This window comes from Chionomys nivalis, chromosome 1 (genome assembly GCF_950005125.1).
Source record: "Chionomys nivalis chromosome 1, mChiNiv1.1, whole genome shotgun sequence".
In the NCBI taxonomy this organism is placed as follows: domain Eukaryota; kingdom Metazoa; phylum Chordata; class Mammalia; order Rodentia; family Cricetidae; genus Chionomys; species Chionomys nivalis.
Genome location: NC_080086.1, coordinates 22,313,851 through 22,330,328, shown reverse-complemented (window position 1 = coordinate 22,330,328; position 16,478 = coordinate 22,313,851). Strand labels below are relative to the sequence as shown.

The 16,478-nt window shown below is 42.5% G+C and overlaps 1 protein-coding gene across 1 annotated transcript; it reads right to left on the bottom strand.

Moving 5' to 3' along the window:
* Positions 1 to 202: 202 nt before the first annotated feature.
* On the bottom strand, positions 203 to 15,305 carry LOC130876428 (killer cell lectin-like receptor subfamily B member 1B allele C). Its single transcript, XM_057772951.1, has 6 exons — positions 15,182 to 15,305; positions 9,262 to 9,360; positions 8,373 to 8,459; positions 7,016 to 7,170; positions 6,561 to 6,676; positions 203 to 1,202 (listed from the first exon to the last, which is right to left on the bottom strand). Exons 1-6 carry the CDS (start codon positions 15,264 to 15,266, stop codon positions 1,079 to 1,081), a joined length of 666 nt encoding a protein of 221 aa, XP_057628934.1. The 5' UTR covers positions 15,267 to 15,305; the 3' UTR covers positions 203 to 1,078.
* Positions 15,306 to 16,478: the final 1,173 nt, after the last annotated feature.

The following is a 16,478-nucleotide window of genomic DNA, read 5'->3' as shown; positions in this document are numbered from 1 at the left end:
GGTTGGTATGAGGTTAACTAACTGACCGGATTTCCCCTCTCATCTTGTCTTTCCACAGAGAGAAGTCATCTAAGACACAGGTTAGGCTCAAGTTTATTTAGCAAAGCAAAGGAACTCAAAGCAATAACAAACTCCAGAACAATATCAAAGCAGGCGAGACTGGAGGTGGCAGCCCACTGGGCTCTACATGTTGGAGGTTTTTTAAGTTTCTGATGGTCCCTTTCTCTTATATCAATATCAAGTTCCTCCCTTTGGGAGCCAGCTTCATTAATCTTACTCTGCTGAAATGTTCAAGGGCCAAGATGTCTGCACAGTTATCCCTTACCTGCTCATCAGCACAATTGTTGATGATATCTATAGTCATTGGGAAAGTGCCATGGTGCCTTAGTTTCTTACATGGCAGGAGGAGCCCAGCTGCAGCTTCAAAGGTCTCTGTCCAAAAAGGAGCATTGCAACATCAGGAGACACAGCAACCAAGACACAACCGTAGTCTCTTTGGTTGTCTCCCTGGTAAGGAAGAAGCTCATCTCTGCAAATTCTGGAGCTGTGAAACCCAATGCCAAGATGCCAGCATTGGCTCAGGGTCTACCGGTGCATCATGTCCTGGTGGGGACGTCACATGACCAGAGCTCAGTTTATCTAGGCTTTTGTAGTTGTCATTCAAACCACTGTCAGGCCTTTCCCCAAATCCCTTAACCATGGCTTCTGGGGTCAGGCAAGAGCAAAGGCTTTCATCAGTGTGTGCAGGCTTGGCCGAGGGGATGGAGAGAAGAGGACTCTGCAGTTTTCTGCAGACGATCTCAGGAACAGACACCAGCGAAGTTCACACAGACTCCAGGGTTAGAATCCAGTGCCCCTCAGCTTGCCTGGGCTTCTTTCCATAGAACAACTGTCTTAGAAGGGCACATCAGCATCTTGTCCCCTTTACAGAATAAAGAAACCAGACAGGAGCATCTGAAAGAATCACAGTGATTTGCTGCACACTGGGAGGGCCGGCAGCCTAGACAGAGTGAATACAGAGATCTGATGGTAAAGTAATCAAGATGGGATTCGCAGTCAGGAGTCATTACACCTGGTTTCAGAGATGTTTTAGTTCCTTCTGGCAGATCCACCTGTTGTCTGAAGAACAGCCCTCAGAAACCACTTTATCCTTTGAGAAGGCGACACAGCTGTTCAGTTTAGCATCACCTGTGATGTTCAGTCTGAAGAGGAAGAGAACAGCCACTCTTAGTATTTAGGATTTTCTCATAATTATCTTGACTTGGCCATGTTTTCCTCTGGACTTGTAAGGACTGTAGAATACATAGTTCTTAGTTATAGTAAACCTAGAGTAACAACATATACCAACATTAAAGATAAAGGTTTGTGGAAACAAATCTCCAGCATAATTTTCAATTTTACTTACTACTGGAGAAGAATCCTTGCAGCAAAAAAAAAAAAAAAAAAATTATCTGATGTAACAAAGGAGAAGTTTTGTAAACACAATTGAATCTTATTCTACTGCTAACATCTCATGCAAGGAAAACAGTTGCTGAGTTCAATTTGCTGAGCTTCGGTCTCCTAAATATACAGGCTATAACCAGACAATGCTTGGGGAAGGAGCTCACGTTACATGAACATGTGACAACAGCTAAAGACAGCGGGTGCTTAGTGGCTCTACAGACTCTCAGCATCCACAGAGGAAAGAGGCTAAGGCTGTGTGACGGAAGTGGTCCCTTTATTCCCTGGGAGTATTTGATTTAGTACTTATACATGGTTCCCGTGGCTCCCATGGTACACTGCCGGTATGAACCATACAAGAATTCAAACAGCGCAGGTGAAATTAGAGTTAACTGTATGGCCGAGATGAGTTCAAAATGCACTGACTTATCGTAAACAGAAGGGGGGGTGTGACGGTGGGTGGGACTTCCTCCCAGCTGCTCTTTCCTTTGGTCATTTCTTCTTGGAGCCCTTTGGGTCTGAGAGAGAAATCGCTCTCACCCATCTGCCTGGATGCTAGTCATACCATAGACTCCTTCCACTGTAACGGTTCCTTTGTCTTATTTCTTCCAGACTTCAGAGTTTTCTGCAGTTTTTAAAGATGATTTCCTTAGGACTGATCTCTTCCAAATGCCTTTGAGGCTTCCTAGGCCTTTGCCTACCAGGCCTTGGGAAACCTCTCACATTATCTTATTAATTCCTCAAATAATCATGCAGGGAAAATGGTTACTTTTTCCTTATCTGAAAGCCAGGGTCGAAGCTAAAACAAAAGCAGGGCTTAACCAATGCTCTTTCTTTTCTTTTTTCTTTCTTTCTTTTTTTTTTTGGATTTTTCGAGACAGTGTTTCTCCATAGCTTTTGGTTCCTGTCCTGGAACTAGCTCTTGTAGACCAGGCTGGCCTCGAACTCCCAGAGATCCGCCTGTCTCTGCCTCCCGAGTGCTGGGATTAAAGGCGTGCACCACCACCACCCGGCAAACAATGCTCTTTCTGCTGTAGCTCAGCAGGCTCCGGGCTTACCTGATGGCTGTCATATAATCAAAGCATCATTTTACACTCAGGGTAAAAATGACAGATGGACTGAGCTTAATCCATACTCTTCATGTGCCGTATAATTTTATTATCACTGTGAATCATGATAAAATAAGCATGCTACATCACATACATGCACACACGCACACACACACACACACACACACACAGAGAGAGAGAGAAAAGTGTTATGCAGGCTTCTGGGTAACAAGAGTCATCAATGTCCATCTTAGTTGTGGATACCACAGACTACAATAACAACCTGCTTAAACCACTGGAGCCATAGTGGCAAGACTATTATGGAATTAACCACCTACTCTCTGTTCTGATTGGATTTGAGGCCCCCTCAATAGTATGGAATTCATGCCTGTACTGCAAGTCTGATCAAACCCGTATGGGAACACATTGCTGTTGCATTGCTAGATGAATATGTTTCAAATTTCCTTCCAAATACATATGTTTTTATTACAGATTATTGCTGCTCTCAGTCTTTAGCACAGATACTTCTTTTTTTTTTTTTTTTTTTTTTTTGGTTTTTTGGTTTTTTCGAGACAGGGTTTCTCTGTGGTTTTGGAGCCTGTCAGATACTTCTTTTTGCAGTAAGAAGTGATTTGACAACTGGAAGTGGTCACTGAGTGCTCAGCCCTAAGTGGGACAACTGTATTATCACCATACCCTCTGGCTCAGGGAACATCACGGAAAGGGGCAGAAAGAATGTAAGAGCCAGAGCGTGCAGTTGATGTCCATGAAAGTGTCTTCTGAACTTGTTGTGGCTGATGTATTCATGACGCCACTGCTGCTATGATTACCTGCACAAGACCTGGACAAGATTGGGACTGGACTGCAAACTTACCATCACAGGTAGAAAGGGAGATCTCAGTCCCCAGACTTCCCTGAGCATACAGGTAGTTAATAGTTGCTGGGTGAGGAGATGTCATTTTCTTCAATGACATAGTAGTTATTCATCTGCCCATACTCCAGGGAATAGCCCCCAGTTCATATTCATGCAAGCAAGCACAATTAAACTTGAAGGATCTCTCTCTCTCTCTCTCTCTCTCTCTCTCTCTCTCTCTCTCTCTCTCACACACACACACACACACACACACACACACACACTAGTTGTATAGCTATTTCCTCTGAACTGAAACATTCCATACTGGAGGGAAATTCATTCAGATTCAGAAAATTCTAAAGGGAAACTCCTTAAAACTCAGAAAATAAACAACTCACAAGTCTTAACAAGCTCCTGAAACTGATCAGATGCAAGACACATTTTATACCCAAAGGTTATATGAACAGTAAGGACTGCTGAGAAGAAGTTGTCTCACCAGTTGAACTGCCTACAAGCTGTGCAGAGAGCTTGAAGGTTCCAGCTTTTATGTGTCATCACAAGTTTGGGGAAGGGTTTTCAGTGATCAGCTGCCTTTGTGTCGTTTATGTTCAGTAAATACCCCCTCATTCATACTCTTATAAGTAATTTCTGTTAACTCAGTGGCTTGTCAAGGTTGACTTTTGTAGTATTGTTATTTTGATCTGTCATGGTTCCCTATCTGGGGTCAGTAGACATTTATTCACATCTCCACAGAAATAGTGTCACATAACTCGCTCTCTCTCTCTCTCTCTCTCTCTCTCTCTCTCTCTCTCTCTCACACACACACACACACACACACACACACACACAAACAGTAGGAGAGGAACTTGAGGTTGTTGGGAATAAGAAGAGTTTTAGTAGAAGAGATAGAGGGAAACGGTACATGAAAATGACCCAAATTCACTGAATGTTTGGATGAAATTAGTAAGGAACACCTCACAAATCAAACCTTGCTTTGTATGAAAAGTGTAAGTTAACATCAAATAGTTTTATTTCTTTATAGGTACTATGTTGAAAATAGTCTTCAGTGTCACAGGTTTGTGCTAATTTGACACCACTGAGTTCTGAGCGGAGGAAACCTCAGTAAGAAGATGCCTCCATAAGACAGGGCTGCAGGCAAGCCCGTGGACATTGTCTTAATTAGTGATTGACCTGGGAGGGCCCAGTCCATTGTGGGTAGGGATACCTCTGGGCTGGTGGTTCTGGGTTCTATAAGAAAGCAGGCTGAGAAAGCCATGAGGAGCAAGTCAGTAAGCAGTATACTTCCATGGCCCCTGCATTGGCTCCTGATTCCAGGTTCCTGCCCTGTTTTAGGTGTCTGTCCTTACTCCTTCAGTGATGAACAGTGAGGAGATAAACCCTTTCCTCAACTCGCTTTTGGCCACAGCAATAGTTACTCTAAGTAAGAAACTTCAGAAAGCATGAGAAAAAAAACAGGATAGATGTTATGAAATAGAATATGTATTTTTTGTTTTCATAAATATATTCTAGAACAAGACACTTGTTTTTAAATAATCCTCACTTTAACATCTCATTCACTGAAAAAATTTCAAAATGTGGTCCTGTATAGTGTCAACATTTACTATCTAGGTAAATTTTCTCTATTTAACAATCTCTATACTTAATATGTTATCAGTATATTGTATATAAGCCTACATATGCTTCATTGTTTCAATTTCTACCTTCTTATTCTAAACAATTAAAAGAAATATTTTAAGTATTGATTTGAGCAATGTGCACAAATATACTCAAGATTTGTGTCTTAGCTAAGGCTTCCATTACTGTGATGAAAAAGCATGACCAAAAGTAGCTCGAGAAGAAAGGGGTTTATTTCACTGACACTCACTGAGGTTAAGTCAGAGCAGGAACTTAAGCAGGGCAGGAGCAGGACAGGAGGCAGGAGCTGATGCAGAGGCCATGGAGGGATGCTGCTGACTGTCTTGCTCACTGTGACTTGCTCAGCCTGCTTTCTTATGGAACCCAGGACCTCCAGGTCAGGGGGTGACACCACCCACAATGAACTGGGACTTAAATTACTAATTAGGAAAATGTCCTACAGGCTTACCTACAACCTGACTTTATGGAAGCATTTTTTCTATGAATGTTCTCAGATCCATCTCTCAGATGACTCTAGCTTGTGTCAAGTTGGTATAAAATAAAACTCACTAGCACAGTTACTAAAATATGATTCTCAACATCATCTCTCCTGAAAAAAGTCATTGAAAGCTCTCTACAGAAATTTGATTGAATCCTGCTTGCTTTTGCTTATGAAAAACATAAATACGTTGCTGTTGGGACACAGTCCAGGAATGGACTCATGTAAGGAGAAGTCTGAGTGATTGAGGGAACACTCCAAGAGAACAGGACAAGAGTCTTGTGACTCAATTCCTTCCAAACATGGAAATGTTGTTGGAATGCATTTTCTCTCTCCTCCAGGCACAACAGAAAGGAGTGGGCTTATTTCAGATTACTTATTAGTACTTACTATTGGTAATCAGTAATATTCAAGCTGTCCTCTGTGTGTGTCTCTGGAAGAGCATGTTTGTCATGCTCAGCTTGATTTGGTTTTGTGTACAGCTAAAGACTGTGAACTTCGCTCATGAGAACCGTCTCAACCCTCAGAGTACAGATGTCTGCTGCACGAGGCTCTAGTCCACCTCATTTATTGGCTCCATTCTCTCAGCTCCTACCACATCTGGAGCAGTGACACGTTGCTCCTTGTTATACCAATAATCATGAATCCTGCTAAAATATATAGCTTAACTATGAAGCAACAGCTCTTTCATTGCGTTTGTGACTGTGTAGACAATCTCACACAACAAGAAAACAAGACACCAAGGGGCAAATAGAAAATGTGCTGCTTAAAACATTCCATGCAAAGTGTAGAAAAGGATAGAAGGTAAAAGAAAGAGCAATGTATGCTGAGGTTCTAAGCAGCCGTTTTTCAAACAAGTTAGTCTGCTTCCTGGCTTTAAAATTTCACCTCATGCATACATACATGTATGCATACACATGGCTTTATAAAAGGCTGGTATCTTTTCATACATGGAAAATTTCAGTCACTTTTGGAATTGTACTTTCAGACTGTTCTGAACATCTTTAATCTTTGGTATCAGTGTTAGAGCCCTACAGTAAGATGACCTGAACTGAATATTCGAGTGAGCTCCTCCAGTACTCACACATCAGAACTTAAAGTGGAGCCGTTTATCCATCTCCAGTGCTTCTCTGACATGGAGTAATTTAGTCCAATCCAAAATGAATGTCCTCTTTCCTTTATCAAGTCCTTTACGAATCTCTACAATCAAAGCAGAGGAGAGGACTTAAGCTGAGCCTGTGTGCTGTGACTCGTATTCCACAGCCTCCCGACACCTAGGTCAAGTGTCACCTGTGTCCGTCCCGAGTCCTCAGCACAGTTCATTCTTCCTCCCTTGAGGAATCTGTGCCCAGCATTTACAATCTTAGGACTCTCACCTTGCATATGCAGGTATTGATTCACATGTCCCTTAGTCTCTCAGACTATGAGCTTCCATAATGTAAAGTTTCCACAGCCTTTGCATGGAAGATCTGTTAAATCAGGAGACATTGATAGAGCTTCCCGAACATGCTTACACCTCTATTTTATAGAACAACTCACCAGTTCTTCTTGATCGTGAATGAGCAGCAAAGTGGCTCCTTTTCTAGTGCAGTTAGATAAACCTTCCTTCCAAACACCGGACTCTTGAGAAAACTGCATGCATTTCCCTCGGTGTGGCAGCCAGTCGTTGGGGCACGTTAGCTGAACTGGACTCTCTGAAGTGAGGACCAGGCATGGTGAATTTCTACCCTGTCCCTGCTGCACCACTGCCAGTTACACACAGTAGTTGTTTTGCTAACACACGCTTTTACACACACACAGTGACATGTGCTGGGACAAGATCACTGTTAATGACACATCAAAGAAATATAAATGACATAGAATTTATTTTATTTTTGTTTCTCTTAATTAACTTTGATGAAGGTTAACTATATGAAATTTTGATTAAAACAACCAAATATTCACTGTAGTGGTTTGAATAAGAATGGTCGCCATAGGCTGATATATTTGAATACTTAGTTATCAGGGAGTGGTACTGCTTTAGGAGATGTGTCCTTGTTGGAGGAAGTGAGTCATGGGGGTGGGCTTTGAGGTTTCAAAAGCCAAAACCAGGCCCAGAGTCCTTCTTATCTTGCTACCTGCAGATCCAGATATAGAAGTATCAGCAACTTCACCAGCATCATGTCTGCCTGCATGCTGCCGTGCTCCTCACTGTGATGACAATGGACTAAACTTCTGAAACTGTAAGCAAGCCCCAGGTTAATGTTTACTTTACAAATGTTGTCATGGTCATGGTGTCTTTTCAGAGCATTAGAATACTGACTCTAAAGAATTCCTCTAAATCAAACTATTTTTTTTGTCTTCCATGTCTGTGTATCTGTGTGTGTGTTTTACATATATGTGTGTACAAGTACATGTGCCTATGCACGTGCGGAGAACAGAGAAGGATGTAGGGTCTCTGCCTCTATCCCTCTCCACCTATTCTTTAGAAGCAGAGTCTCTTATTGAATGTGAAACTAATACTGATTTCTCCAAAACTGGAAGCAGGAATGTCCCAGTGCTTGACCTGGGGTGTTCATTACATGGAGGCTGGGGTTGTGATTACAGTCTGCAGGCTTACACACAAACACTCTTAACAACTGAGCTGTCTCTTAAGCTCCATATTTTATTTAAGTTGCTGTTTGTCTGTAGTATCCAACTGTTCTATCAGGCTGAGGCAGCATGGTCAGGAGGGCAAGATGCTAGATTTTAAGATCACATATCTACAGTTTCCAACGGCATCCCTTACCAGTCACATGATTTTTGACAAGCTCTTAACCTTTTTATGCTTCCTTTTTCTCGAACATAAGACCCACCATGATGTGAGCCTTGATGAAAGGTAATGTGGTATCGATTAAAATCAGGATGTCAAAATTACCTGTTGCCTTCGTGCTGCTCTCTGAAACGTTCACATTGCATTTTTCGCCTGTTGTTTTCGTCTTGTTCTCTTGAATGCCTTTTCCTACTGGCGTTTTTTGTAATAACGGTAGATAGAAAACACAGGAAGAAGGTGAAATGTACATTCTACATACAATAGAATGGATATTGTATCTATCGCTTCAGGAAACGAAGTCAACTCAACAAGCTTGAGTATGAACAGGAGACAATGTATTAGCAACATGTTAACAGGGTACCACTTTGGAGACAGAGTGAACAGAGACCCAGAAGAGCACAGAACAAATGGGTCCACACTGCTGTAGATTACACCACATCTAAGGGCACTGCTGAAGCCCATGCACCTCTCGCACCTCTGAACTTCGCCCCTGTGGAGTGAGGATGCTCACACCCGCACCAACCATAAGGTTACTGGCTGTCTTCTGGAGTTCGGCAGACACCCTATAAACTCATATGTAGGCATTGTGGTTTTCATTGTTATTGTCATCTTGTCACACGTGACCTTTTTTAGAGTTCTAGGTGCACATGCGTCATCCCCATAGAGATTCTCCAACAGGAGAAATGCAACAGGGGATATTGTCCTGTAACTGCCCGTCATTGTTCCTCCCCCAGGCTCAGGGTGGCCAGCTCATGTGAAGAAGCCAAAATACTTATGGTGGAACTAGAGGAAGATTTTGTTTTGTTTTGTTTTTCAAGGCAGGGTTTCTCTGTGTAGCCTTAGCTGTCCTGGCACTCGCTCTGTAGACCAGGCTGGCCAATAAACTCACAGAGATATGCCTGCCTCTGCCTCCAGAATGCTAGTATTAAAGTCCTGTGTCACCACTGCCAGGCTAGAGAGAGAATTCTAAGGTAAAAGCTTTTGTCTCACTTACCTAAGACACCAAGTCCAATCACAGTCAGGACAAGAAGGATCAGCCAAACACAGCCGAGTTTCAGAGCCAACCGATGCCAGTGTGGGCACCGGCAGCTGTCTGAGAAGTTAAAGAAAAACACACTTTTAATCTAGTTGGGAGCGTTTGCAATCAATGAGGTAGTTTGATCAACATGGACAATTGGATTCATGTTGAGGGTGGGGTACAGAAAAGAGCCTTTCTTAGCCTCCTTACTATGAATTCCACACTTGGGTCAAATGGTTGTTAGGAAGGTCAAACTTGATTGATGAAGAAGATGTCTTGAAAATTGCTGACTGAGTGCTGTACAAAAATAAAGTATGTGTTCTGCTATGGGAATGAACCAGCAATTCCTCCAAGAAGGAGTATCTTTGTTTATACGAGGTACACACACACACACACACACACACACCTCAGTTTTGTGCTAAGTACCACCTTTGCACTGGTGATGTATAGCAATTCTATTATTTAACATGGGGCCTGCTTCACTGTTGTCTGTAATGATCTTCTGCATCTTGGAATAAAGTTTAGGCACCTGTGTGGTTTGTTTGTTCTGGACAGAGTTTCAATATGCTGCCCTGGCTGGTCTGGAACTCTATCCAGACCCCAGTGGCCTTGGCCGCCGTCTTGTTTCCAGGATTTTAACTACATTATTCTCCCATTATCTGCACAGGTTGAGCTCTCAAACTCTTAAAGGAGAGCCGAGCTGTGGTTAGAAGCCATCTCTATGAATATTGCTTCACACACACAAACACAATGGAGTTTTCTGTCTTAACTGAGTACATGCATAAGTGGGGCTGTGCCTTTCACAGCTTGCTATGTACTAGAAAAATCTGTTTTATGTTTTTCTCTTTTCCCTTTCTTTAAAAGGAGTGTTTCCACCTTTTCATGTAGAGGAAGCAAGTGTGGCTTCCCTTTGATGCAGGAGTGTTGCCAGCGTTCAGAGAGTTCACAACCTGAAGCCACTGTTCAGTAAAATGAGAGGTATTTGAGCACAAGCCTGGGTAAGTGGCAGGCTATATTAGTCAGGGCTATCTAGGGTCACAGAATTTACAGAATGAATCTCTCTCTCTCCGGATATATATGAATTCACTGGGAGGACTTTCAGGCTGCAGCCCAACAATGACTATGAATGGAGAGCTCCACTCTAGTAGCTGCTGAGTCCCGCAAGGCTGGTGTCTCAGCTGCTCTGCTGGGATCTCGAAGAAGGAGATGAACGAATGTGCTGATGGGGGTGAGGGCAAGCAGGTGAAGCAACCCTTCCCCACCCTTCCTTCTTCCATTGTCCTTCTATGGGCTTCCAACAGAAGGTGTGGCCCAGATTAAAGGTGTGCCTTCCAGTCTCCAGGGCTGTGTGTCATCCAGCCTTAAAGGCCAGATGTCTTCCTGCCTCACAATCTGGTGTGGCGAACTATCGCCGCCATTACAAGATGGCGCCGAGAGCCTGATGAACAAGTGTGTTTTGGCGTGTTAGACCAATGTCTCTACCGCCTGATCTTGCTCCTGATCTGCCCAGCAACAGCTGCTTCCAATCCCATGCGGCCACGTCTCTTTCGTTCTGAACACGCCCATTCTCCCTGTATATATTCAGCCGCTTTCCGCCACTCGGGGCCCCCTACTTCCACCAGTCAACTGTAACCGAGTGCACTTCAATAAAGCGCGATAGAGAAGGATCCTGTGTCGGTGGTCTTCAATTCATCGCTGGTCGAGTCTTGGCGGGCCACAATCTGGATCGCAAACGTGCCCTCATTTCTGGATTATAGTTCACTCCAGACATAAATTGACAACCAAGAATAGCCATGACGAAGGAGGTGAGGAGTGACTCATGCCTTGACCAAGACGGTGCGAGAGCTCATTGTGCTGTTCACAACAATGTCCAGCTTAAGAAACAGAGTTACTTCTTCCTGGAATTTTCTATTTAACCATTGGATTAATATTTATCAACTTGTTGACTACAAATTATGAAAGTGCACCAGATTGAAATGGTTGATTAAGGAGGTTCTGTGCTATAACACATGCATCTACAATACTGCCTTGGTGAAATACCAGGTCCTGTATCTGTGCTTTTCTTGGTGACCATAGCAGTTACTACACAATAAATATCTTATGTATATCAGGAGTTCAAATACATCGTTATAAATGTGTTCACAAAGTATCATGATTTGGACAGTTTGTTTTGACTTTAGGCACCTTTAAAAGCATGGGTGTCATATGAAACATAGTAACAATCATTTTGGTTTATTTATGAAAATACTATGGAGAACCATTAGCTAGCTTCTATCACTCTAATTTAATTAAAATACCAGATTGCTCTTATTTAATCTCTAACATCTACATTCATAATGTTCTTATAAATTCTAAGAAAACTTTCCTAGTTGCCTTTTTGCTGTACTTTCTAGGGTTTCCTGTCGTCCAGGTTGACCTCTAACTCTGCATGGTTGAGAATGGCCTTGAACTCCTGATCTTCTGCCTCCATCTCCCAGAAACTGGTTGGTATCATAGTTATGAACTACATACCTGCCTAAGGTTTCCTTATTTTTGCAAAGTACCTTTTGATTTATGATTTACATATATTTCCTGCTGGCTTTATATCTTTCTAAATATTAATGTAATTGTAATATAAATGTTAATGTAAATGAATACATGTTTTGAGTTCATGTTAAATTTTTAAAATCAGATGTGCTGTTATTTATTATATTGTCTTTTATTATTCATTGTATTTTCCAGAATTGTTTGTAATTCCAATTCTACCTCTTCTAGATACATTTTAATTTTTTTTTTTTTTTTTTTTTTTTTACAATATTGCAGACAACTGAACAGTTTAACCCAGACTAAATGAAGACAAGGACCAACTGTCTCTAGTCTCTAGACCGGCATTGAGACAGGACAGTCACTTAGATGAGTTAGTTCCTTTTCAAATTTTCCTCTGGAGAAAGAATAAAAGGAAGGGATGGAGAGGGAGAGAAGAGCAAAGGTGTTCCAGAAGAGACACGGACAGTCTAACATGTGCTTGGAGTGGTATCTGTAGACCCAGCTAGCTACAGATGGAAGACAGTCACATGCAGAAGGCTGCTTCTGTGTGGAATGCACACTTCCTTTCTCCATCTTTAGTCTCTAACAAATACTCCACAGCAGCCATTCCCATGGCTCTGAAAGCATCCTTGGTGCTGTCAGTAATCTACAGATTACCTGAAGCATGCAGCAATATGCAAGCAGGTTACTTATAAGGACTACATTTTGTGTAAGAGACCAGCATGCATGCAGAGGTCTGGAAGCAACCTTCTGTGGACAGTGGGCAAGGCCGTAGGGAGAGAGGTGATGGAACTGTCATGGAAGGAAGCAGTGTGTTAGACTTGAGGATATGGCCAGTGGCTGACCACCGCTGCTGTGTAGGTCATGAGTGTCCTGAACAGGAGGCAGGACTGTAGGCAGCAATTATTCTAAATTCCTGAGCATAGCATCTGGCTTGTGGTAACTGGCAATAAATATCATTTCCTTCCTTCTGTCCTTTCTTTTTTCCAAAAAGTGAGTTTTTTTTGTTTGTTTGTTTTTGTTTTAATTATAGGAAAAAAGCCACTTAGGTGACTTTTAAAAAAATCTTTATCCATTCATGACAAAATTTAAATAGCTCCTGTCCTCAGAGTTGGGCTCCCCGGACTCCCCGTACTATCTGTTCTACTATTGGAGTTACATACAGAAGAGGCTATGTAAGCACTGGCTATACGGCAGTACCTGCTTTGGTACCCACAAATGCTAAGTCATATCCACTGTTCCAGGCATTTCAATGGTTTTCCCCTAACATCTGAACCTATGGACTGTCCTCCAAATCCCTCCACTGGTCACCATTCCTCCTGGTTTGATCTCCACAGCACACCGGGCATGCATGTTCCCCACATCGCAATCCTGTTCTCCCTCTGCATTTGCCGGTGCAGCTGCCTAGAAGGCTCCTCTCTCAGATACTCAGCCTTGGTCTCCAGAGACTTCCAAAACTTGAGGCCAGCGCCATCTCTCAGAAAGACCTGCCTTGATCACTCTGCTTGACAGGATGCCATCTCTAATGGCAAGAATCTTAATTTCCATTTAAATGCTTTCTCACTGGCATTCAAAATTGCACAGTCTCTGACACAGGTGTTTATATCACTGATTTAAGCCTTCACAGTAATATAAAATCTACAGGGAGAAAGATGTTTTCTTGTTTCTTCATGGCTGTTTCCCCAGTGTCTAGAGCAATGTTTGTCTCATAGTAATTGGTTATTTCTGAGTGAATAAACAAACCCCAGAGGCATTTTTACTTATTACAATTACATTTTTACATGACCATTGAACCATCAAAACAAACCTTTGGCCATTTGACCACAAACAAAATAGGTCACTACTCACGTCCCCCTTTCCGGTTCTCTTTGCAGGCAGATCTAATCACAGTGCTTCGAATTTCGCATGGTGTGAGCCCTTTAGCTAAATGGGTCCCGGTGGTTTCACAGTTATGCTTCTGCGTCAACATTTTCTATCGAACGCCGTGTTCTGTTTCTATTCTACTGTTGTTTGTTTTGTTTTTCTTCAGGTTTATTCCCAGATTATTGAAGTTTAAAATAATGATTTTTTCCTAGTCTTTTTTTTTCTAGATATGTTTTTTCTAGTCTTCTTGACTGGGATCTTAGACAGTAGAGCCTGAGAAGAGCCTCCTTATCTTTCTCTATATTCATTTTCTTACACTCTTCCTCCAATTTTGCTAGACATGATGGGAAAACCAAGACTTGCTTTTCCACAACAACAACAACAACAACAACAACAACAACAATTTACTGCTGCTATGAATTCCCTCTACACTTATCAAAGCAGCCATTCCCTCCACTTTCTGTTCACCCTATGTAAACATTATAATGAAGCTTATTTGCTGACTCGAAGACTTTCTTCTTGACTCAAACCTTTGGCAATGTACACAATTATCACAAGAAGCTCTGCAGTTGGAAGTCCACGTGTCATAACACATAGAATCGTCAGATTGGAAAGCAACTGCTTTAAGACAGATGTCAGTGGGTTCAGTTAGCCAGCAGAACAAAATAATGTGCCATGATCATTCTATAGACTTTCTGCCTGAGCTCCTGGCCTCTTACATCTCAGTCATCCTCAGGTCGTGTGCTTCATCTGAACAACCTTCCACGTTTCTTTAGCTTGCATCACTAAATCCTTTGGTAGACAAGAGTGCTACTTTCAGTCAGTGTTGAAGGGTTAATTCCTGACTGGCTTTGGTACCTTGTGTGGTACATCCATTTGAAACCATTATATTTTGCAAGATAGAAACAGCCAGCTTTTAAAAAAATTAAATAAAATTACGCACACACACATACACACACACACACACACCACCACCACCACCACCACCACCACCAGCAGCAGCAGCAGCAGCAGCAGCTTTTGATTTAATTCAAGTCTTTGATTTTGACTGTGACTTTTCCCCAAGATTACCCTCCTTTCTGGGAGACGGAGACATTACCATTAAATCTACACTCTGCACTGTGAAGGGACATTGAGGTTGCAGTGAAGTAGAGCTGGGCCACAGTGTCCACATTCTGTAGGTGAACTCAGTCTGGCAATTGATTGCATCAACATCTCTTGAAACACGACTTTGCTCATGTAAATAAAATATTCTTTCTTCAGGATTTTCAACAAAGTCTGAATAGGGGAAGTGATGGGCAGGTTTCCTGCTGCCTAACCGAATAAAAATGGAATGCATGACCTTCCAGAATTGTGGTTTTCTGCAGGCAGACTGCCACAGTATTTAACACTAACATAGACGGAGACCTGCTTCTCACCTTCAAAGCAGTGACTTAAACCCACACGTTTCAGAGGAAAATTTAACTCTGGAAGATAATTCAAATGCCAAAGAAGAAAAGCTGCTTACCTGGGGTAGGAGCTGGAGGGGATGCCTGCTTAGGCTCTTGGGTCCTGGCTAGGTTTAAGTCAGCGTAGACCACTGATTCATCCATTGTAGGTGGAGGGACTTGACACTGAACTTGTGGACAGGAACAGACTCCAAGGTCTGTGAGTTGAAAAAGGAAGTCCGCTGCGAACTCTCTACTGTGTGTGTCCACACCCACCCACACTGGTAGCTGGGGGTTTCTCCATAGTTACTGACCGTGGTGCCTGTCTGCTCACAGAGCTTACTTTTTTTTTTTTTTTAAAGAAAGAATTGTAACATATAGAACACAGAGTTTGGTTTTTAAATACATTTCAGGGATGGTCTTTTTTGTTCTTGTCCCTTTGTCTGTTATAAGTTATCCCCTCAGAACTTCAATGAAATATTCATCTTAAATTCAAATTTACCTTGCTCCTGAACTCCCAGGGTTCAGATGTGTGCCATTTTGTGCTGTGTCATGAGACTGAGGGTTATACATGAAAGCCTATGGTGCTATTTGGCACCCGTTCAAGCTCTGAGACCCTCTTGAAATATCCACACTGTGAAAGGAGCTGTGGAGTGTGGAGCTGCAGACGGGAATGTGGGAAACCTCGTGACTAACACAATAAGAAGAGCAGTGATGGGAGCAGCGTGTGCCACTCAGAGCAGTCCTCAGTGAAAGGATTTCATCCGTCAGAGCAACAGGGAGTGGAGGACACAGGTCTATGCGATGTGCTATCTCCTCCAGGGATTTCTAGACCCAGAGCCTTAGAGCAAGGACCACACCTAAGTCAGACAGTCTCATATCACAAGTGAAAAAGAAAAAGAGAAGCGAGGATTTCCTTAAAGTCACTTTCTGTGGTTGGAGTGGAATTGTACCAGGTGCGCAGAGTTACATGACCGTGGCAGCAGTCTGCAGGCTGCGTTCCAGGAGTCAGGTGCACACTTACAGCGTGGAGAGCACATTCATTTCCCAAGGCCAGTTGATGATTACAAAGTGAAGTGAAGTGTGTGCGGGTCTCACAGCACACATCGTGACTCAGTGGAATCTCCTCAGCTGTCACTCTTTGTTGACAGTCATTTCACCCAACAGGCATGGAGGGAGTCCTGTCTCATTCTCCATCTAAACCTAAGATTCAGCAAGTGTGCCAGACTGTCCAGAGCTGTGCAACTTGTGTGATTCTATTTATTTCTTTCGCTCAGATTACTATAATCTTTGGTAGGCAAGGATGCTAATTTCAACCGGTGTTGAACTTTAGTACAGTAAATTTCATATACATAGGGTCCTCAGGCTTTTGTTTAA

What these genes read in the sequence shown, in the direction of transcription:
- LOC130876428 (XM_057772951.1), bottom strand. Translation starts at nt 15,266, where the DNA reads ATGGATGAATCAGTGGTCTACGCTGACTTAAACCTAGCCAGGACCCAA. An exon ending in CCCTCCAGCTCCTACCCCAG is followed by an intron (nt 9,361 to 15,181) that starts GTAAGCAGCTTT and finishes TTAACTTCTCAG; the next exon opens with ACAGCTGCCGGTGCCCACAC. An exon ending in GATTGGACTTGGTGTCTTAG is followed by an intron (nt 8,460 to 9,261) that starts GTAAGTGAGACA and finishes AAAAAACGCCAG; the next exon opens with TAGGAAAAGGCATTCAAGAG.